This window comes from Aspergillus karnatakaensis, assembly GCF_047715665.1.
Source record: "Aspergillus karnatakaensis strain CBS 102800 unplaced genomic scaffold BJY04scaffold_40, whole genome shotgun sequence".
NCBI lineage: Eukaryota > Fungi > Ascomycota > Eurotiomycetes > Eurotiales > Aspergillaceae > Aspergillus > Aspergillus karnatakaensis.
The window spans coordinates 231456-251625 of record NW_027395752.1 but is presented as its reverse complement, the minus strand read 5'-3'; the positions used below and the strand labels follow the sequence as shown (position 1 = coordinate 251625).

General features: G+C 51.9%; 7 protein-coding genes across 7 annotated transcripts; 3 read left to right on the top strand and 4 right to left on the bottom strand.

The window, feature by feature from the left end:
- Window positions 1-35: 35 nt before the first annotated feature.
- On the top strand, window positions 36-1364 carry BJY04DRAFT_220514 (uncharacterized protein; the record flags this gene model as incomplete). The annotated part of the gene is made up of 1 exon (XM_073716892.1): window positions 36-1364. The coding sequence occupies one exon, from the start codon at window positions 36-38 to the stop codon at window positions 1362-1364; it is 1329 nt and encodes a 442-aa protein (XP_073568966.1).
- Window positions 1365-2400: 1036 nt separating this feature from the next.
- BJY04DRAFT_229479 (uncharacterized protein) lies at window positions 2401-9410 on the bottom strand (the record flags this gene model as incomplete). The annotated part of the gene is made up of 11 exons (XM_073719076.1): window positions 7738-9410; window positions 7669-7704; window positions 7463-7596; window positions 7144-7432; window positions 7061-7107; window positions 6623-7030; window positions 6550-6583; window positions 6480-6507; window positions 6292-6446; window positions 2856-6261; window positions 2401-2825 (listed from the first exon to the last, which is right to left on the bottom strand). Exons 1-11 carry the CDS (start codon window positions 9229-9231, stop codon window positions 2401-2403), a joined length of 6456 nt encoding a protein of 2151 aa, XP_073568965.1. The 5' UTR covers window positions 9232-9410.
- A 111-nt stretch (window positions 9411-9521) lies between these two features.
- Window positions 9522-10281, top strand: BJY04DRAFT_194388 (uncharacterized protein). Its single transcript, XM_073712050.1, has 3 exons — window positions 9522-9617; window positions 9690-9747; window positions 9801-10281. Exons 1-3 carry the CDS (start codon window positions 9563-9565, stop codon window positions 9922-9924), a joined length of 237 nt encoding a protein of 78 aa, XP_073568964.1. The 5' UTR covers window positions 9522-9562; the 3' UTR covers window positions 9925-10281.
- A 150-nt stretch (window positions 10282-10431) lies between these two features.
- BJY04DRAFT_220511 (PAPA-1-like domain-containing protein) lies at window positions 10432-11534 on the bottom strand (the record flags this gene model as incomplete). Its single annotated transcript, XM_073716891.1, has 3 exons — window positions 10432-10680; window positions 10744-10850; window positions 10901-11534. The coding sequence occupies 3 exons, from the start codon at window positions 11532-11534 to the stop codon at window positions 10432-10434; spliced, it is 990 nt and encodes a 329-aa protein (XP_073568963.1).
- Window positions 11535-12800: 1266 nt separating this feature from the next.
- On the bottom strand, window positions 12801-13909 carry BJY04DRAFT_194385 (uncharacterized protein). The gene has a single exon (XM_073712049.1). It carries the CDS (start codon window positions 13877-13879, stop codon window positions 13595-13597), a length of 285 nt encoding a protein of 94 aa, XP_073568962.1. The 5' UTR covers window positions 13880-13909; the 3' UTR covers window positions 12801-13594.
- Window positions 13910-13926: 17 nt separating this feature from the next.
- Window positions 13927-15824, top strand: BJY04DRAFT_103528 (peroxisomal membrane protein PEX14). Its single transcript, XM_073707967.1, has one exon. It carries the CDS (start codon window positions 14002-14004, stop codon window positions 15202-15204), a length of 1203 nt encoding a protein of 400 aa, XP_073568961.1. The 5' UTR covers window positions 13927-14001; the 3' UTR covers window positions 15205-15824.
- On the bottom strand, window positions 15475-20144 carry sec31 (putative protein transport protein (SEC31)). The gene is made up of 8 exons (XM_073707966.1): window positions 19758-20144; window positions 19585-19701; window positions 19431-19536; window positions 19149-19382; window positions 19012-19098; window positions 16200-18960; window positions 15852-16150; window positions 15475-15789 (listed from the first exon to the last, which is right to left on the bottom strand). Exons 1-8 carry the CDS (start codon window positions 19964-19966, stop codon window positions 15745-15747), a joined length of 3858 nt encoding a protein of 1285 aa, XP_073568960.1. The 5' UTR covers window positions 19967-20144; the 3' UTR covers window positions 15475-15744.
- Window positions 20145-20170: the final 26 nt, after the last annotated feature.

Here is a 20170-nt window from a genome sequence, read left to right as displayed (position 1 = left end):
ACCATCCGCTCCCGTCACTCTCCCAGCTTCTCATGATGTCGACTGACTCCCGGGACGAAGCTATTCGGGAAGCCAAGCGCTACGTCCGCGACATCGTCCAAAATGACTGGTCCTTCGAGTTTTCCGCTAAGCCCGGCGCCCCTCCTCCAACGTACCCTCCAAACCCCGATCCCACAGAAGTTCTCGAATGGCGCGTTCGCGAATACGACAGCTCCGGATCAGAGCTTGAGCCGCAGTTCTCACCAGTCTCTAGTCCCGGAGGCGATGCATCTTGCTCGGAGGCGTCCGCGGGGTCGCGGCGGACAGAGCGACGGCGCAAGCGACGCAGACAGATGGAGGAGGAAATGGGTTGGAACGAGGGTTTACAAACATGGGTAGAGAGACGGGATGCTTGGTCGGGGGCTCTATCTCGAGAGCAAGTCCGGACATGGGAGCAGAAACAGCAATCGTTGTCGGCGAGTGATGCCGAGCTCCAGGATACCACCACCACATCTTCATCTCAGGATACAGACGCTCAGAGCTTCCCAGCATCTACTACACCCCACTCAATCGCTGTGCCAGCTACAGGAGAATCATCGAATCTCGCATCCAGAACCGAAGCCGCTCTCACCATCGCCGAGAACGAACCTCCGGCAGCTCCAGGTACATCGCTAGAACTTCATAATGGCCAGTCACCACTACCGCCCAGCGACCAACCCACCGAAAACCTAACGACAGACCCCATTCCCGACCTCACAGACCTCCCGCAGCCCCTTTCCGCCTCCTCCGCGATCCCCACATCATCACCATCCACATCATCAACCTCGACAACAACATCCGACCCCTCCAACCCGTTCCATGACCCTCTTATCCCTGTCGTCCCTTCCCTAATCTCAACCTCGAACCCCATCCGCGCCTCCATCACCCCCGCAATGTACCCGTCCATCTACTCCAAAGTCGTCATCCAGGGCCTCACACCCACGGTGCCCATAAACCTCAGCGACATGACCAAGGCCATGGTCCAGGGATGGAAAGCAGACGGGCAGTGGCCGCCAAAGCCACAGAACCTGGTCCTCCCTGATAATGCTATCGTCCGGCCAAGTAACGCCTCTGCAACAAAACACCCAGATACACCAGCGATCCCTCCAGCTGCGGGAGCAGGCGATAGCAGAGATGGGCGCCATCCACCAAGCTCACCAGAGTCCAAGCGGAAATCCGGAATCGCGAGTACAGTGCGCAAGGTACTGCATTTCTCGGGATTCCACCCGCACCCGTTCCATCGACGCGGATCCTCGAGTCAGCATAATTCCCACCCGGAAGATCTATCTGTGACGAGCCCCGGCGAGGGAACAGGTAATGGGAATAGTGAGCATGGAGGGAGATAGACGAGACTCTATAACGATCATATATTCTCCTCTCACCCTCTTCTCCTCTTCTTCTATTTTCACCGTATCTTGGGGAAAGGCACAGCCGGTCAGGGCAAAGCAAAGCATTCAAAATCTCATTACAAGTTAATTAACCTCCTTCGCTAAACGCCATGGTTTCACTTCCTTTCCTTCCCTCTCTTGTTCTCTCCCATTCTCTCCCCGCGAATTCCAGTCTAGGAATTGGGTGATATTCGGTCATGCACTTGCTAAAGAGTCTCTTACTTGATTACATATATCACTCCACAGTCACAGGCATTCTCGCTCATTTACATACCCCTTAAAATCAGTTATCTTTGCAAAATACAAAATTTCCTCTCTTACTCTCAGTATCCACCCCAGCATCAAAATAATCACTTTTGGGGGAAACAACCACACACCTGACAACTGCACGCCCGTCGCATTGCGTCCATTTCAGCCTTGAGCAGACGTACTCATATAGGAAGGCACGACCAAGCTCAGTCCATCGCAGCTGCCCCCGAAACAGGACATCGGAAAACGGAAAGGGCGAACGATGTCAATTTAATATCCCAAAAAGGAAAGCACTATGCTGGTCTCCTTAGCAGGGAGGAGCGACCGACGGGCGTCTATCGCGCCTGCCTCATCATAGAAGCCTACCAAAATAGGAAGGTACGAAGTAGGGCCCAGGGCTAGGGAGGGAAGGTGCGATCTAGGCACTTCAATCGCGCTTGCCTCGTTGATGAGGGCTCTCACTCTGGATTCGAAAGGTAGGAGGAGGGTCAGCGGGTGAGGAAGGAGCGACTGACGGCCATCGTGCTTGCCTCTCTAGGTTGAGGATATTGTTGCTGGTGGAATAGGGGGGTGCAAAATGAGAACACTTTACTTAGCCTAGGTTACTATACAGCATCAAACCGGGGCAGTGTTCAATGCTCATCAAGATATCACATTGTATCATTATACAGTGCAGCACAGCTATTCCGAGAAATATAGATGAATAGTGATCTTGCAAGTCGCGCTAATAATGCAGCACATCACATCAAAGTAAAAGAATTTCATCGCCGAACCCAAATGCAGACGGGTCTTCATATTCCAGTTCAATTTCTTCATTCCTGCCCTCTCCCAGCAAGTCCAACGATTTCAAGAGATCCAACAAGTTCCCCGCGGCTTCAATAACCCTTTGTGTCGGGTTATCATCTAGCATGGCGGCAGTCGGAGCCTCAATCTCTACCTCTTGCGGCTGGTGGCCTCCACGTCGAGTGAAGTAATATTTGCCTTGGTGGCGGGACCAGCGTTCGGTAAGGTATGCCTGAAGGTCGCGGGTCGCAGAATGGGAGATTGAGTTGATAGTTGTGTCAGCATCGGCTTTGGCAGGTGATAGAATGGGTGTGGATAGAGTCAGAGGTTGGTTCTCGAGGCGATAGATAGCAAAGGAAGCGCATTGTTGAGCATTGCGGATTTGTTCTATGAAAGCGTCTGCGGCTGCGCCGAAACGGTCTATATAGTCGACAACTGGAAGTGCTGATGTTATCACATCGAGGAGAGCGGCGATAGTTATGAGGACAGTGGGCTCCTTGGGCATGTTTGTGTTACTCACGGCACGATGTAGTGCTATGAGTGAAGACTCGAAGACGGCACGGAAGATGTTCAGAACTGAGTGAATACAGTCGGTGTCTGTGGCATCCATGTTAAAAAGCAAGCTTTTGAAGACCCGAGTGATAGTCTCAACGACCGGCAGGGTAAGGATCCAAGCGGCCGGGTTATCAAAGGCGGTGGCAAGGTATGCAGGAAAGACGCATTGAAGAAGCGTTGCTCGCAGTGTCGGTTGACTCGGGTTTCCACTTTCGTATGTTTCTGCCATGGAACTGTACAGCTGATTGGCAAGGTACGCCTGCTGGCCATCGAGGGCAGCCCGTTCAGACACGTTCTGAACGAAGACTATGAGGGTTTTAGCGACCTTTGCTGAGGAAAGCTTCGGCTCATAACCCTTCAACCTAGCAACGATGTAGGTGGGATCCGTGGCTGGCAGAGGGAAGGAAGCTGGATCCGTGAAGAACGGGTCGATAGGACAGATTTCCCTAGTATGTTGTTGCAGGAAACCGACAATGCTATGGACGAAGCTCACATAGGCTCCTTGTACTTCGGCCTCGCCATTGCCTAGTTCTTGGTAGTTTGACTTCATAGACGACATCATTCTCTGGAGTAAATCCCTGTAGTCCTGCCGCGTGGTTGCAAGCTCCCGGTTTTCACTATCGTCCAGATTCTGAATGTGTTCACGCATGTTGGACAGGAGAGATGAAATCGTCGATAGTCGACGATGGTTAAGTTCTGCAAGCGTTATAGAATGGAGCCCCGTTTTCGTATCCCGAACAAACGGAAGGTTCTTCAGGACAGAATCCTCTTCAGCTTGATTTAAGAGCGCCTCCGTTAAACGGTGCTGGAATTTGAGCATTGAGGCTCGTTCGACGAGGCTTGAAAGCCACATTCCTAAGATCTGCACTTTGCAATCTGATAAAAACTGGCTATCCTTCTCAATGCACTTTGCCAAAAACTCGGGCGTAAACTTCCTGGTTTGTGTAGTCCAACGAAGAGTGGCCCAAGATTCACCGTCATACGGACTCACATAGCAGTCCCAGCGCCGCAGGCGATGGCTCACAAGGGTGTGCGCAATTGAGGTCCAGCAGTCAACAACGCAGAGCAGAATGGCATCGTCAGGGGAGCGATCTTCGCCAAAGCAGTTAGAGACTAGCCGTGAAACTGCTGGATGAAATGCCTTCTCCACATGCTCGACCCCTGGGGTTATTGAAAGAGACTCAAATTCACAGACTGCCTGGAGGTCAGACCAGTCTCCGTATTCTTGACTATCTTCGTCGACTAGGGGCGGTGGGTTCTCTCGTGTAACAGATGCACTTGAAGGCGAGCTGCATTTTTCAATATACATCACGATCACCCGAAGACCTTCTAGCACCGTAGCGTTCAAACGCGTGGTTCGTGCGCTGAAAAGGTCCAGTATTGAGTGGATAGGCGTCTGCGACACAATTTTCTGAGCGTGCTCCAATGTAGGAGCAGTTTTGATTGCGCTCTGTAGACCCTGCAGAGCCTCCCTCAGCAGTGATTCAATCTGCCGTTGGTTCTGGGCAACAATTCGATCGATCAGCTCTTGAGAAAACTCCTTGCCCCCTTCATTCTGTGCCTCAATTTCTCTTCGGGCCAGGTTGTGTTGCTTTAGAAATTCCGAGACAAAGTAGCCGTGCCATTCAGCAAACGGCTCTAGTCCAGGTAAGTCCTCGTTTGTCGACAACTTGAAGCGGGCAAGCCGTGTCCAAGACCGCAGGCTAATCTTGCAAGTTTCAAGATGAGAGCTGGCAGGGTGAACAAGAGCTTTGATAGTTTCGAGGCGCGGCCGACACCCGTCTGGGACAGACGAGTATAAAGTGCATAAAAGATCATGGTGATTCCTCAACGCATCCAGATCTGCTTGGTGAATAGACTGTTCCTTGGGATAATTTCGTCCGTGGTTCGGTAAAAGCCGCCATGTATAATTCCGAACCTTTCTCTTGTCATAGATCTTTGATAAGAAGCGTAGCCCACTCCCGATTATGTTCAGCAGGATCCGGAAGCAGGGGTCTCCTGGTAGAACTTCGAATGTGGGGTTACCGTCAAGTTCGTCCAGAAAAGCAGGCGATTTGTGATTTTCTTCCTGCCTCAGATTGTACAAGGTGCGTTTTGCAAAGAAGTCGTAGAGCGTGTCGAGGATCGGCTTGCAGTCGCGCCACCCCCAGTCATTGATGAGCACAAAGCATCTTCGAAATAAGACCCGGCAATAACTGTAGTAAGATATAGGATGGGACTTGGAATCCGCCTCATTTTTGTCCAAAACAGAACTCAGTAACCGCTTGACAGCAGTCCAGTTGTCATGGCCTCCATTAAAGCGGGACCCAACGCGCGACATGCCGAGCGCATCAATCTCTTGCAAAGGTAGAGTGGTGAAGACTTGCTGCCACACTTCTTCCAGGCTATTGATATCTTCAGTGTCCGATATCGAGTAAGCATCTGCCACCAAATCCTCCAGGCACCCTTTGAACCTGTCGGTGCTGCGCAGCACGTGCTGAAAGAGAACGTATGCCTCCACATACGGGTGATCATCTTTGATGCCTATCTCGCGCCACTCTTTCGACCGGCCAGCAGTGACGAATCTTCGAACTGCTGCTTGTCCAGTGGAGCTCGAGATAAGCACGGTAACTTGCCTAGAGGCTAGTTTGGCGAGGTTGAGAGCCTCGTCTCGAATAGACTGATCAACAAGATCATGGCATGAGATCTGGCAAGCTTGGTTTGCGAAGACCAAGTTGTGTGAAGCAACTTTTATCAAGCGTTCAAGATCAAACCCACTAGAAGACATGATGATGGACACCTCTTCTAGCAGCCTCGAAACCAGACCATTGGTTCTAGTAACAAATGCCGTCCTATCAATGGGATCAATGAATGATAAAGCTCCCGAGACATAGTTTATCAAGGATCTGTACATTGCATGTCCATTTTCGCTAACGTCTCGGGAAACTTCTTCGAGACTTCCATCATTATTGCCAGTTTCTGTAAGCTTGAGAATCTCATCGAAAGCTATACCAAAACCCGAAGAGACAGTGTCGTCCCAGGCGCCCCATCGCATGTTTCGATCACCAAGCTTGATTTGGAAGAAGCCAGCACTCTTGTCTAGGTCACGCCTCGCGATATGAAGCGAGCGAGAAAAGTCTCCACTGCCGACAAATGTTGACTCATGAAAAAAAATGCCTGATTGAAGAGGGCTAGCCCCGAAGTCAAGAGGGTACGCTGTTCTGAAATGACTCAATCTACCAATTGTCTGGACTGGAGGCAGCTGTTGTTGCCCTCCCACCTTATCCTCCTGGGGCGGCGGTGACGAGGAATAAAACACAAGAGGCAGTTGGTCTTCAGCGGCATTGAGATCGAGCTTCTTCGGTTGTCTTTTCTTCAGCTGACGACGTCGTGGCTCAACCACTGGCCTGGGAAGAACAGATTGTGTTTTATGCAGATCATCTGTTGCGCGAGGGGACCTCCGGGGGGCGGCATCTCCAGCAAGAAACCGATTCAGAAGCAAGCTACCATCTCGGTTTATCAGTGCAAGTGACCTCTGTAATGATGAAGGTGCGTGTGCAGCGCTATTATAGCTGACTCCTTCCGGCATCACTGGTCGTGGATTACCCCTGCTCAGAGAGGTGATGGCAAGGTTACGCTGCACAATCCACGCGTTACCTCGCCGCTGCTGTACAGGCTTGGTTGCATGTTCGCGGGTGCTCAAAGCCGTGTCAGATGTAGTAGTCGTGGCTGATGGCGGACCATTCTCTCGGACTCTACTAGTATTCCTCAGCTGCTGCGTGGTCTGCTGTTTAGGCACGTTGCGTGCCTGAACCCTCTTTGCGCCCAGGCTATTGAATACATCTCTTGCATTCGTAGTTCGATCCCTCAAGGGTTGTCTCTGAAGTGTCTGGCTCGGTGCTGTTGGTAGGGCCGTCTGTCGCATGCGCCCAGAGCGCCACTCACGCAATGAAGCATTCGCATCTTCAGTATCCAGCCTTGAATTCAACTGAATAATCTTGCGAGACGGACTACGTCTCCCTTTATCTTGTCGAGAACGTGCTTTTCTCGCAGCTACCCTTAAGAATTGAGGTTGCTCGTGTCGAGACCGTGATGTGACATCTTGGGCATCCAATATGCCCAGTTTAGGAAGGCTCTGGGACATTTTCTTCTTCTTCTTCCCTCCATATACAGCGTCCGTGAGCCGCGCCTGCCGTTTCAAACGCGGTTTTTTCGAATGCAGGCCAGATCGGGTATCATTCTCTTCAACGCGGTTGCGCTTGTTGCGCTTCTTGCGCGTATGAACTGCAGGGCGGTTACGGGATGCGGTCGGAAACATGTAGTCGATGCGATTATCTTCGGGTATATCACCATCGGGGTCATGATCAGGATACGAATCGTTGAGGCCAAGCAACTCAACCAAGCGCTGATGTGCCTCCTCTCGGTCACTATCGTCAGGTTGCTCTGCACCATCTTTATCACTCTCTTCAGCAAGGTCTCTCAAGGGCGACAGTTGTGCTCTTGCATTGAAAGCAACCCAAGAGCCAGGCTTCTTCGTTATCTTCTTTGCAACGCCTTTAGTGTTCTCTTTTTCTAGCCTAGATATTCTTTCCTGGTTCCGTTGCGTCGCATTTGGGAGGCCTGTCTGCTTTTGCTGGTCTAGTCGCAGCCATGAGGCCGGAAGAACGCCTTTAATCTTTCTCTGGTATCGTCTCACAAGCGCTTCTTGTGCATCCTCATTCTCATTTTCGGCCTCATCCTCCGAGCTCGAGCGGCTGCCAGATACTGACCGAGGGGACCGAGCATCATCCGATACGTCGGTCTTATCTTCGGTTTGATCTTCGACTTCATGTGACACAATGGGCATTTCATCGATATCTTTGGTGGTCTTCCTTGTTTCCGTCCTAGGCGTGATGATAGGTGGCGAAAATCCCCGGGGAAAGCGAAAACCAGTATTTTCTTGTGCAGGCGAAGAGACAGTGCCCGAGCGTGGTGGACTGGGAATATCGAAGATTGAAGAAGCATCAGATGGCCTAGAATATGACACATTGTCAATCAGGACCTGTGGACGAGGAATCGGACGAAGCTTGTTGTTTGGCAGACCGTCCTCGGCCCCTATCACCCTGCGTCTTTTCGGTGAGCGCGGTCCAGTCTTATTAGAAGTTTTCGGTTTTGGGGGGCTCCGTCTGTTGCGGGTATCCGCGGATGTCTGATTGCGCGGGATTTCGAAGAGTTGTCGAGTATCTATAGGAGATGATGGGGGAAATTGGAACGTCATTTGACTGTCCGAAGTCGAGCCTGCATCGTCACCCAGGTCCTGATTCTGGCTCTCGTCGGCGGCAGCGGGCGCTCGTTGTTCGCTTTGGGCCACACGTACTGGTTTGAGGCCCCTAGCTTTCATGAGTTTCTGGTACTTGGCATCTTCGATAAGGTACGGATGAAGCTGGATGGGGTTACGCTGCCGTAAAGATCTCCGGGTCGGTGGATCTAGTTGTTCCAGAAGATCCTCTGGAATTTCAAGAGGTGGCAGGAGAACCTCCAAATTTTGCGTCGACGGCTTGTCGGATCCCGATGGCTCAGGCCCCGATGGCTCTTCTCTCTCGTCAAAAGTCAAGGAATGCAATGAGGATAGTGGGGAGGAAAGAGGGGAACTCTCCACATTTTCAATATCTGCATAGACCCGACTAGCAGGCTGAGCTTTTGGTGTAGACGTACTTGCAGGAGAAGCAGGTTCGCGCGGAGACTGAGTATTTAACTGTAATATATCCGGAGAGGAGCGCGTCATATCCTCAGGTGCAGGTTGGTGTTTAGCACGGGGGGTGGATGATAGGTCATCTTCAGAGGTTTTGCTCAGACGTTCAGACAAGCGACTCGCTGAAGCACTTGTCCCCCGCGTGGAGCGTTTCTCCTCGGCCATGGGTTCCCCTAAGTCCAGTTCATTCCCTCCACCATTGTTCGGAGTTCGTGGTCGGTGGTTGGGTACGGGTAAGGGCAATAAATCAACATCTTCGTCGCCATCGACCGAGCCCACATCCTCTAGTTCATTCGCAAACCCTCTGACCCCCGTCGTGAGCGTCAGTTCTTCTTCCAAGACGTCGTTCTTGCCTCCAGTATTCGACTGGTCGTTACCACTCGCTGCCGTCACATCGGGGTTATCGAGAAAGACATCATCATCTGCTGTCCGAGTCTCCTGAGTCACCCTCTTCTCCTGACTATCAAATCCATCTTCGTCATCCGAGTCCGGCACAAACCCTCGTTCCCGCCATGACTCCATTTGCATCCTCGACCACACAAGCCCATGTCTTGAATCTAAACACCCATCCCTAGGTCGTCATTTAAGTCGTGAAATCGAAAGTCGAGGTGGACTCATAAGAGAAAATAGTAACAAACAATCGTTTGCGATTGTCGAACGTATTGATGAGCGTTTGGGGGTGTTGTTCTGACTGTTAGTCCGACGCGTCGGATGGTTGTCGGGAGACGCGACGGGAATTGAAATGGCGCCCATTTGGCGATGAGCCTGGTTAAAGCGGAGTCCTTCCGATTAGTTACCTACCTCCCGACCTTAAACCTCACGACGTTAATTCAAACATCTAATTGACAACATTTCCATCATGAGTCGAAACTTCGTTTCCCCCTTGATAGCAATTGTAGCGGGCATCGGCACAGGTAGGTTCCTAAATCAGTTCATGACCCGTTGACAAGCGATGAACTAGACTAACAGCCGCTCTTTTCGCATAGGATACTACGCTTTTCAGCCCGCTTTCAGAGATCTTCAGCGCGAGAAGGAGGTATCCGCGTACGTCAAGTGACGAGATACGAATGGATATACGTATTAATACCGTTCAATAGAAGCCAAAGTGCAGCTCCGGCGCCAGCACCAGCACCAGCGCAACCGCAATCCCCCGACCAAAAACCGGCGGCCGATGCGTCAACAACGCCTGTGTCTAGCTCAACGGGCGGCAACAGGAACTAAAAGAGGGGCCTGGAGGTTATTATTTTGATTGACATGGTTGCTGGGTAGGCCTGCGACCGCCAAATGGACCGGTGTCTGCCCGCGCTAGGGAAGAAGGCCTTAGCTGCGAAGCCCGAGGCTCAAGATGAGCCCTGAACTTAATGCCTAGGGACAGAAACCCTTCCTAGAGCTGGCGCAGCTGCGGTGTCTAACCTTGAATATGCCAGTGCATCGCGGCTATCGGCGTACTGATACCCACTGTGTGCAACGTGCTAGAATTGTTTAGATGGTCGGAACAGGTGCGGAAAGGTATAATAACGCCAGAGCCCAAGTAGCACATAGCACTCATAGATATGTATTATACATTTTTGAAAATGCAAGCCGAATATTATATCTCAGATCCACTCCGTCTGCGAACTCCCTGGCGAAGCACATAACCGAATAACCCTATGTTGCCATATATCAATACCAAGACGCCCTTTTCCTGAATACATCGTTCCTACACACTCTTGCGCGCATTTCGTGGGTTCAGATTTCTTCAACAAGCTTCCTCGTTCCTCCAAAGATACGACCTGCAGGAGTCCCGATCCATTCATCTGGTACAGCGACAATGCTGCCTTCGCGGCCACTGATCCATCTGACCATGGTGGGGTCCACTGGCTCATATTCCGCAGCAATCTCTTGATCTGCAGCGGCATTCTCGGCCGCTTCGGCAGCAGGAATCCGGCCACGACGCTTTGGGGCCTGTTTTCGTAAAAGTCGGTTGATGGTGTCCATCTGAGGCAAGATTAGCACGACTAATAAATAGCAGAGGCAGCAAGAGAGCTGTCAGATACTTACCTTTTCTTCTTCGTTTCGCTTCTCGCTCAAGTTTTTTCGACGTCGAGCCATTTCAGCACGTCGCATGGCTCGTTCTTCCGCCGTTAGATGCTTCTTTATTTGCGGTTCTAGGGTTGGTTAGATCTCATATTCAAAGAGCATAATCGGTAATACTAACCCATTGGTAGTTGCAAGAAATCGTTGCCTAGTGAGCCTCGCTGTCGTTTGGTCATCTTGCTGATATCGCCAACGGGAGTTCCATCCTCGCTGTCGATATCGATTTCATCATCTTCTTCGTCCTCGTCTAGCTCCTCACCCCCATCCGCATTGATCGTAATGCCCTCCTCTTGGTCATCTGGCTCGCCGTCGGCATCTGTGTCAGGATCCGATAGGTCTTCTTCTTCGTCTTCTTCTTCCTCCTCCTCCTCATCTTCTTCATCAAGCTCCATTTCCTTCTCCTCAACGCTCTTCGCTGGCTTTCCCCTGGGTGCGGGTGCTACAGCGGCCTTCGCATGTCGTCTTGATACAGGCGGCTGAGGTGGGGTATCATCCATGTCCACGTCGCCATCTGCATCAGCGTCTTCATCATCATCTTCGCCAGGGGCATCTTCGTCATCAACTTCATCCTCCTCCTGGTCTTCCAAGTCTTCTTCTTCTTCCTCGCTCGTATCTACTTCCACGAGCTTCTTCTTTGACCTACTTGTGCGTGGACCACTCACGATCGGGTTATCAGTGAAGACATTATGCGAACGCCTCCCCCCTGCACTTCGCGAGCTACCGCTAGTCGCTTCGCGGAGTTTACTTGATGGCATTCTGACGGTGAGATGAATTGATCTTCTTTTTTCCTCTGGAGATTCAGACCGGGTCCGAACAACTGTCACAGTGGGCAGCGAGGCGGCAGATCGAGATTGTCGAGTTGACCTGGTACTCTTGTTAGATTCAATAACAGGAGGATCATCTGGCACAGGCCGGCCTCGAAGTGAACGTCTCAAGGACATAGTGAAAGTCGGAAATGTTCGTGCCGTTCACGAAGGAGCAGAAAGAGCAAAGGACAATAAATGTTTTGCGATAGAAAGTGCGATGGAGGGCTGTTTCCAAGCGCAGAAGGTAGAAGTTGGGGGAAGCAAACAAAGGCTGGGCAAATTGTGGAGGGGCGCCTAGGTAGGAAGCAAATCGGTAGATGGGGGATAGATGAAAATGAAAGGTTTGAGGAGAGGGACAGGGTAAGGTTCCAATTATATTGCCGCTATTAGACGGACAATTTGAGGGAAACCATAGGTGAAGTGAATGTGCATGCACTTTTGGTGACCTGAGACCACCATCCACAGCTGACAGTGACAGGGACGTAGGTAGGCTAGTGCTTCACTGGTGACTGGGGTGCAAGATGTAGTCCCGGGAAGCCGCAGTGCATCAAACCCCCCTCTCTATCTATCGCGTTGGTTCTTGCGCCACTGCGATGCTTGCAACGAACATTGATGATGGGACCAATGCGGGCAGCTTAGTCCAATCGAACATCAGATAATAAGAGACAGAGGTGAGCCCTGCTGCAGTCTCCAGCTTGGTGCGATTGGATTACCGCCAGGAGCGGACAAATCGGGACCCTCAGCGGTTGGAGGGGAAGGTGGGAGAGAAGGGAGCAGAGTCATCTGCAGATATATTGGGGGTCGGGTCCATGGGTAACACCCAGATTGTTCCAAAAACGCCCTGAGCAATACGAAAAAGAGAGAGGAAAACTACTCACTCGGACAAGCCAGCCGGGCAATTGCGGTGGTTGGATCGGGGGAATCAACGGGAGTAAACTGTTTGAGCAGGATCCTCGTTCTAGTTTGGCGGCAGCTGCAGTGTGACTCTGGAATTCCGGTGCCACTGGTGGATCAAGCCAGCAATGATGATGATTCTAATCCTTCAACAAAAGAGAGACACTCCCTTCTTTCCCAGGTTGGTGGCACTTTTTGTACTTTGTCTCTGTCTGATATGGTGATCAGCACTCATGGTTCTGCCCAGGCGGTGTGTACATAACCATCTGTTATGAAGCGCAAATGCATAATGCATATCTCTTCACATATCAAGTTGAAGATCTCTGTAACACTTGTCCAGGTGGTATTTACACCTACTAGGCCTGCGGCAGATGACACTAACATGCCAGTATCAATTCCCAGATGGATTCCCTCAACTATGAGCCCCACAAGACCTGGACTGAACCCTCTGGACAGCCCGGGCTAACTATACATACGAGCTGCTAAACTCGCTACTTATAACAGCAAGGTTCTACCCATGTTAGACTCTTTGGAATTGTGTGCTTTTTTCCAACCTCAAGCTATCAGGATGTCGTCTTCCAATCAGTCAGGCAGCAGACCCGATCAAGAAGCGAATCCCGTCAAGTAAGTACTGTCATAATAAGCGCCTCACCGCAGCATTTGGAGTGTGTTGATTTTAGGTATCATCGTTGTAGGGCTGGTCGCTGCTGTTGTCGCAAAATTTCCGGCCAGTTCACTACGCTCAGCGGCTTTTTATAACGTCGCAGTGGTAAGGTGCAGGCCTTTTCATCTTAATACCAGTGCAGCGGCTCAACTCCTACAGGGCGCTCTCCAAGCCTTCCTTTTCTTTTTCACCGGATCAAAGCCCTTGCCGGTAACAGATGCGCGGCCCTCGAAGCTGACAGCGATTGTTCTGGCCTTCTATACACTCATGTGGGCGACCGCATTTCATTTCATCTTCGACTTCTCCCGCGATGATGATGCCTGTAGAGTCCTGGTCTCCAACAAGCTTGCAGTTCTCGAGCTCGGCCTGAATGTACAGAGTGGTCTTGTCTTGAGAATATTACCAAGGCTTGTGGAGCCTTTGGTGCCTGAGCTCTGTAAGTCTCCCTTGATCACTGCTGTCGCTGGTTAAATAGCCGCCAACGGGTGGGTATCTGCGCCTTCGTAGTTTGTGTGCGTGCCATATTCCAGTGGTAATATATAATTATACTATCCGATTTCATATAGGGACATACACACGCATGCATAACAAGGCCGCATATGAAGATTGACCGAATGAAGGCTATATAGCAGTTGACAGTCTTAAATAAAGGAACTCGTATTGATTTGTCTTGGGAAGTGTAACTACCTGGAAGAGCTCGGCAGGGGAGAGCCGAGGTTGGCTCACATGAGTCCATCGCCTCCCCAGACCGACCCCAGACTCCGACTTTCATCTCTCATCTCTCATCTCTCATCTCTCACATTGCGCCTCTCTCTCTGTATCTTCAACCGCTATCCACAAGCGCCCACTAACACTATCATGTCCAATTCCGATTCAAATCGGTCAATCCCATTATGGCAACAACAGCACTCGACTCCCTCCCCGCCATCCTCCGATGCCAAAGATCCCGGTAGTGACGCTGATCGCTCAACATTAATACAGCAAGCATCCGAGTTTCTCAAAGACCAGGAGATCCGAGACGCCCCTACCGATCGCAAGATTACTTTTTTGGAATCCAAAGGTCTTACCCCTTCCGAAATAGACAGCTTATTAGGGGTATCCCGCAACACCGAGGCCAGCAGCAGCGCAGCCGAGGAGAACAAAAGCACCTCCGAATCGAATACAGAACCGCCAATCCAGGCCCCTTCTACACCAGACATACTTCCCCCCTCGTCAAAAACTACCCAGTCTACCTCTTCAGCACCCCGCGATGTACCTCCAATCATCACATACCCCGAGTTCCTCCTCCACCAGTCCAAACCACCTCCCCTCGTCACTCTTCGCAGCGTCCTCTACACCCTCTATGGAGCCGCGGGTCTCGGAGCCACCGTCTACGGCGCAAGCGAGTATCTTGTGAAACCCATGCTCGCAAGCCTAACAGACGCCCGACACGAGCTGGCCGATAAGGCGCAAGAAAACCTCAAACATCTCAATGAGCTCCTAGAAGCCAATGTTTCCCAACTTCCACCTAGTCTCCTCGTCTCCAGGGCACCAACCGTCGCAGACACTGATGAAGACATCGAGTCCATCACTTCCGACCCAACAGAGCTCTTCCACCGCGATATCGGCACGCAAACATCTCAGGAGCTCCCACAACCGCCCACCACCTCTGCCTCCACAGCCGATTCCGAACCAAATACCCCCTCAACAGTTGTAACAAACCATCAAAAACGCCTCGAGCAGATTGGCACCCACCTTCGCGAATTCGCAGACGCACAGTCCCAATCCAGCACATTAAATGACACGACCCGCAGCCGGATCACCGACCTGCAGCGGTACCTCGACACCCTAGCGTACAGCAAGAACTCATATCCCTACAGCTCGACGGGGTACGGCGCATACAGCTCTCCCGGATTTGACTCAGGGAACAATACTGGCACGGGCATGAAGAAGGCCGAGGAAGACGCGATATCGAGCTTCCGGGCGGAGATTCGGGGTGTGAAGGGGGCTTTGCTTAGCGCGAGGAATTTCCCGTCAGGGAGAGGCGGTGGCGTGAGGAATGTTGGGTCGTATGTTAGATAGAGTTGTTGGTTCTGCAAAGGCATGGAAATCAGTTAATGCGGGACGACATACCTGTAGCCATCTTCCTGCTTTTCCGAAAATGATTGCGCCCCTGTGAATAGACACATGAAATCGCGGGAAGTACTACCAATTCCCTATGTCTATATCAATTATATCCTTTCTCTAACTATATTAATTGCAAGGTGGAACTAGTATATTTTCCTGGTTATACCTATATATTTTATCTCTTCCGTCTCCCACTCGACAACAACTTTAAGAATCTACTACAAGATATCTACAAACCTTCAACCCGCAAAAGAGCTCAAAAGAAAAGAAAAAGTGAATAATAGCAAGAAGAAAAGCAAAGACGTTAATATGACATTGACACTTAAAGAAAGGACATGAAATAATAGGCAACAGACGAGCCTCCGGAGGCAGAGAAAATAAGAACAGCAGGTCGAGATGGCGAGGTAGGACAGAAAGCTACCAGCGACGTCTGACACCTTCCTGCATCTGCCTCCGGATTATGAACCTATTCGAGGTCGAGATGGTATACTCTATCTAAGGGGTGACTTTACTCATGCTGATCAGACGCTTGACACCGACCTGTAATATAATGTTAGCAATCGCACGCAAGAGAGATCTCAACTTCAAAAACGTAGACATACCATCCAGTTACCGCATTCGTCGTTCCTGTTCGTCAAGATATCCACGTGGATTGTGCGAGCGGTCTCATAATCACGCGCCTGAATGGCGCGGGCGAGCTGCACCATATCCTGGATGGTATTCGGCTTGAGAAGGTCTTCATTGTTCAGGTGGTCGAACAGGTAGTTCAGTCTCCGCTCTGCATCGTCAACCTGTGCTTTGAATGAGGATGGAGCGCGAGCCTTGACACGCTGCATGTCTTCTGAGAGAATTTCAAAGATAGGCTGTGCATCCGCGGGAATGTGCGAGCGATCACCCGGAGCTAGAGAACGGTTAGGGGAGGCCAATAAATGTATGTCAAGTGGACTTACGATATTTGGGAGGCGCGGGGGTGGTCTTCTGTGCTGAAGACGCAGTGCCTGGGCGTGATCCTGGAGCTTGGGGCGGGGGCGCTTGCTGGACTGGCGGTTGGATGGGCGGTGGTGTGCTAGGGGCATAGGGGTTGCTTGCCAAGGGTTGTGCCAGGGGTTGTGCAGGCGGTGGAGGGGCGTAAGGAGAAGCAGCTGCCTGCGGAGGAGGAGGGACAGGACCCCGCGTTTGGAGCTGCGGGCTCGCTGCCTGCTGCGCCGGGCTTGGAGCGTACCGGTTCGTTGGAGGGGGAATGGTCGGTGGTGGGTTGTAAGGAGAGGGCCCACGAGGAATTGATGCTGGTGGTGCCATAGTCGCCGGAGGCGAGGTCGGTAGGGCGGCGTAAGGGTTAGCCGGCGGCGGTGGAGCCGCAGCGAACGTGTTTGGCGGTGCCTGGCCTACAGATGGAGGTGAAGTCATCCGCGGGGGCGGAGGAACACCCTTCGGTGGAGGTGGTACTGACGGCGTGCGCTGTGGGCCTGCACCTAGAGGTGGGGGGCCTTGAGTGATGGGTGGAGACTGGTTGGGGAACGGCGAGGCAATGGCTGCAGATGAGGCAGGGGTTCCTCTGCGCGACACGGGTTGTTTAGCGAAACCCTCTGGCAGGTCATTCCACGCAGGCAGATTCCTAGCGGTGGTGTAGGTTGTGACGGTGGCAGGGGACTGGTTGGAAGCGCGAGGAGGCGGGGGAATGCCGCCAGCCGGTGGAGGAGGGACACCAAAGGATTGCTGTGGAGCGCCGAAAGACTGCTGGGGGGCACCGAAAGATTGCCGGGGCTGCTGATAACCAGAAGATGGTGCATAGCTACCACCTGGGGGTGCGTAAGGGTTTGTAGGTTGCGAGGGAGTTGCAGCTGTTGGAGCGTAAGGGTTCACTGCAGGGGTAGGGGGAGCATAGAGATTTGCAGCGGGAGCGGGAGCTGAGTTTTGAGTGGGAGGGGCATAGGAAGTTGGAGTGGCTGCCCTGGCTCCGGCGGAGAAAGTCGTTGGAGGTTGATATGATGCTGGCTGGGGTAGAGGTTTATTTGCGGTTGTCCTGGCGGTGGCCGGGGCGGCTTGAGCTCTGGCAGCAGGCTGCCTTGTCGCCAGCTTGATACGGTTCCGGGCAATCTCGGCTTCAGGGTGCTTTTCGGGAACAAGGTCCAGGTATTTCTGGGCAACTTGCAAGCGTCCATGAGTGGCAACAACGTCGGCATATTCGATGTACTTGTCGTAAAGCAGACTGAGCTTCCATTCAGAGTCCTTGGTGCGCTCGGTGTCCTGGAACTTGGTCACTTGACGGAAAATTGTTACCTTCTCAATCAATGACTGAAGAGCACGGACGTGAATAGAAAAGCTAGAATCGTCTGTAGCGGTCTCAATGGCCGTCTGTTCGCCCTCACTCAACTCCTCAATCCAGATAGCGACAACCTTTTCCAACTTGGAACCAGCGAGGAAGCAGAAGGATGCGTCCTTGCGCGCGGCTTTATCCCCAGTGCTGCGGATTTGCTCTTCAAGACGGTCACCAAGAGCGTCGCAGAGGTCGGCAAAGTCCTTGTCTTCGGCGAACGTGCACAAAGCAACCATGACCTCCTTCCAATTCGACAGCTCGGCGTTATACACAACATCCCAGAGGTTCTTGCCAACGACAGAAGCAAGCAGACGCACATAGTTCGGGCTGTTGGTTTGCTTGGAAAAGTAGTGCTCCTGTGCCTTTTCGATGCATTTCTGCCCACCGCAGATGGCGATCATGAATGCATCAGACATACGGTCCTCTTTGAGAGCGAGGTCAAGAGCCTTCTCAAAATATCCAAGAAGCAAGGCCTTGGTGATGCTCTTGTCGGCTTCAGATTCGTCGCCATTGAAGATCCGGAAGGGGTTGTTGGTTTTGGCACCCTTTGATGCAGCCAGATCAGATAAGAAGTTATCGTCAGGGCTGGCGTCAAACATCGATTGCAGGCGCTTGTGCTTCTTTGCTCCCGACCCGCGGGATTCTTTAGGTGACTGCTCTCCATTCACTTCATCCTCCTTGCTAAGCCCGAGCTTGGCCAATCCCTCGGACACATCGTCCGCTTGGTCATTGAAACCGAGGTATTCCACTAGACCCTTTCGGGGGTTATCCGAGAGTAGAGACTCAATCACCTTCCAGTCAGCCTTTTCTTCCTCGGTTGCTGCACTTGTAACCCTGTTTTCACAGATGCTCTTAAGATCACCTTCTTTGAGCGCGTTCTCAAAAGTCTCAGTGGACTGTCCAACAGCTTCATCAACTTCGAAAGGAGTAATTCTGATCTTTGACGCACGGCCACCCTTTTCGACCAGGTTGACGGAAACCACACGGCCGCCAAAGCCGAACGAGGCAGCGCAGCGGCGCTCGAGCCACTTTGGGGCCTTGGGCAGCGAGAAGCTTGACACTTGAGGCTGGCTCTGTGCTTTAGCGAAAAAGTCCTCTCCATCAAGAGCTTGATTTTGGTCGGCAACGGCTTTGGCAGTTTCGGTGCTGGTGTTTTGGATGGTCTGGATTGATATTCTTCCGTCAAAAGAAGCGGTGGCAAAGAAGTTCGGGTTGTGAGGGTTCCATCGGGTCTGGAATGTCCAGTTGGTGACGACGGGGAATTCGCCATATGAAACTCCTGTCTGAGGGTTCCAGCAAATTGTGCGGTTGTCTTTGCCGGACGAGAGAAGAAGGTCAGGGTCTTGGGCACACCAAGAGAGTGACAAAACGCCAGCCTCGTGTCCGCGCAGAGTCTGCATACCGTTAGCAAGCACATTACATCATCGAATATGATGTCTACTTACTCTCTCCGGAGCATGAGAGTTCCTCAAATCCCAGACATTGATCAGAGGCTCTGACTCAAGCGGCGTCGCCGTGACAAGTTTTGTGGGCTAATTGAAGTTAGTCATTGTGCATGAGCCCACTGAAAGGCGATTCCCACCTTCTCAGGATCCCAAGCAACAGCGCTGACGGCTTTCCGTCCCAGATTGTTGAGGGTCAAGCTCTCCTTTTTCGTCTTGACATCCCACACGGTAACAAACCCTGCACTGCTACCAGTGACCAGGATGTGGGCCACTTTCTTGTTCCAATCCAGACATTCAATATCATCGGCGCGGGCTGTGGTGCTTCCGAGTCGGTACGGATTCTCGAGATTGTTGAGGTCGGAGATATATAGCTAGATATTATTAGCGCTTTCTAGAGTGACAACATCACCAACACTAACCTCTCCCTTGGCGCCACCAGTGGCCAGTAAGTTCGAGTGCCGGGGATTGAACTGTAAAGCCTTGATGGCCCCTGAGTGCTTGGAGCTCCTCGATAGCACGGCGTCACTTATTCGATCAGTATCCGCTGTTATCGCTTGTCCCACTAAGACCTACCTTGAGCCACTTAATAGCTTGTCAGCATCCCACAGGTCGAGAGATCCGCTTTCAAGACCACCAGCGATGATCCCCCGCGAGTTATCGTCTGATTCTGTCCAGGCAAGGTCATTGAACCTAGTTAAGAATAGCGGTTAGCCTTTGTTCATAAAGAACCGAGCCATCGAGCATACCCCGAATCGGTGTCAATCTTGGCTACCGGCTGTAGCTCCGCACCAGCTTCCTGGTTACTCAGAGCCAAATCCCAAAGCTCCAAGCATGTTTCATTCGAGAAATCGGCATTGACAGCGCCAGCCCGTGTACCAGTAGCGATCAATGGCGACGCCGCCCCCGGAGACCAGGCGAAAGTGGCCGTCCGGGGAATCTCCCTCAGACGCACCATGCTGAGGGTAGGGAGCTGCTGGTGTGGGGGTATAGATAGGTCTGGATGGTCTTTCACACGGGACGCACTGGAAGCAAACACGCAGAGAGACGTCAAAGAGGTCAAGCAAAGTTATCCAACAAGGATCTCCCCTCTAATTGAAGACCGAGGGGTACATGGAAAATGAAATAGGAGAGGCGATCGAGTCGTCGTCCTGGGCTGGTC

What these genes read in the sequence shown, in the direction of transcription:
- BJY04DRAFT_194385 (XM_073712049.1), bottom strand. Translation starts at nt 13,879, where the DNA reads ATGGACTCATGTGAGCCAACCTCGGCTCTCCCCTGCCGAGCTCTTCCA.
- BJY04DRAFT_194388 (XM_073712050.1), top strand. Translation starts at nt 9,563, where the DNA reads ATGAGTCGAAACTTCGTTTCCCCCTTGATAGCAATTGTAGCGGGCATC. An exon ending in TGTAGCGGGCATCGGCACAG is followed by an intron (nt 9,618 to 9,689) that starts GTAGGTTCCTAA and finishes CTTTTCGCATAG; the next exon opens with GATACTACGCTTTTCAGCCC. An exon ending in CGCGAGAAGGAGGTATCCGC is followed by an intron (nt 9,748 to 9,800) that starts GTACGTCAAGTG and finishes ACCGTTCAATAG; the next exon opens with AAGCCAAAGTGCAGCTCCGG.
- sec31 (XM_073707966.1), bottom strand. Translation starts at nt 19,966, where the DNA reads ATGGTGCGTCTGAGGGAGATTCCCCGGACGGCCACTTTCGCCTGGTCT. An exon ending in CTGGTGGCGCCAAGGGAGAG is followed by an intron (nt 19,383 to 19,430) that starts GTTAGTGTTGGT and finishes AATAATATCTAG; the next exon opens with CTATATATCTCCGACCTCAA. An exon ending in ACTCTCATGCTCCGGAGAGA is followed by an intron (nt 18,961 to 19,011) that starts GTAAGTAGACAT and finishes AACGGTATGCAG; the next exon opens with ACTCTGCGCGGACACGAGGC.
- BJY04DRAFT_103528 (XM_073707967.1), top strand. Translation starts at nt 14,002, where the DNA reads ATGTCCAATTCCGATTCAAATCGGTCAATCCCATTATGGCAACAACAG.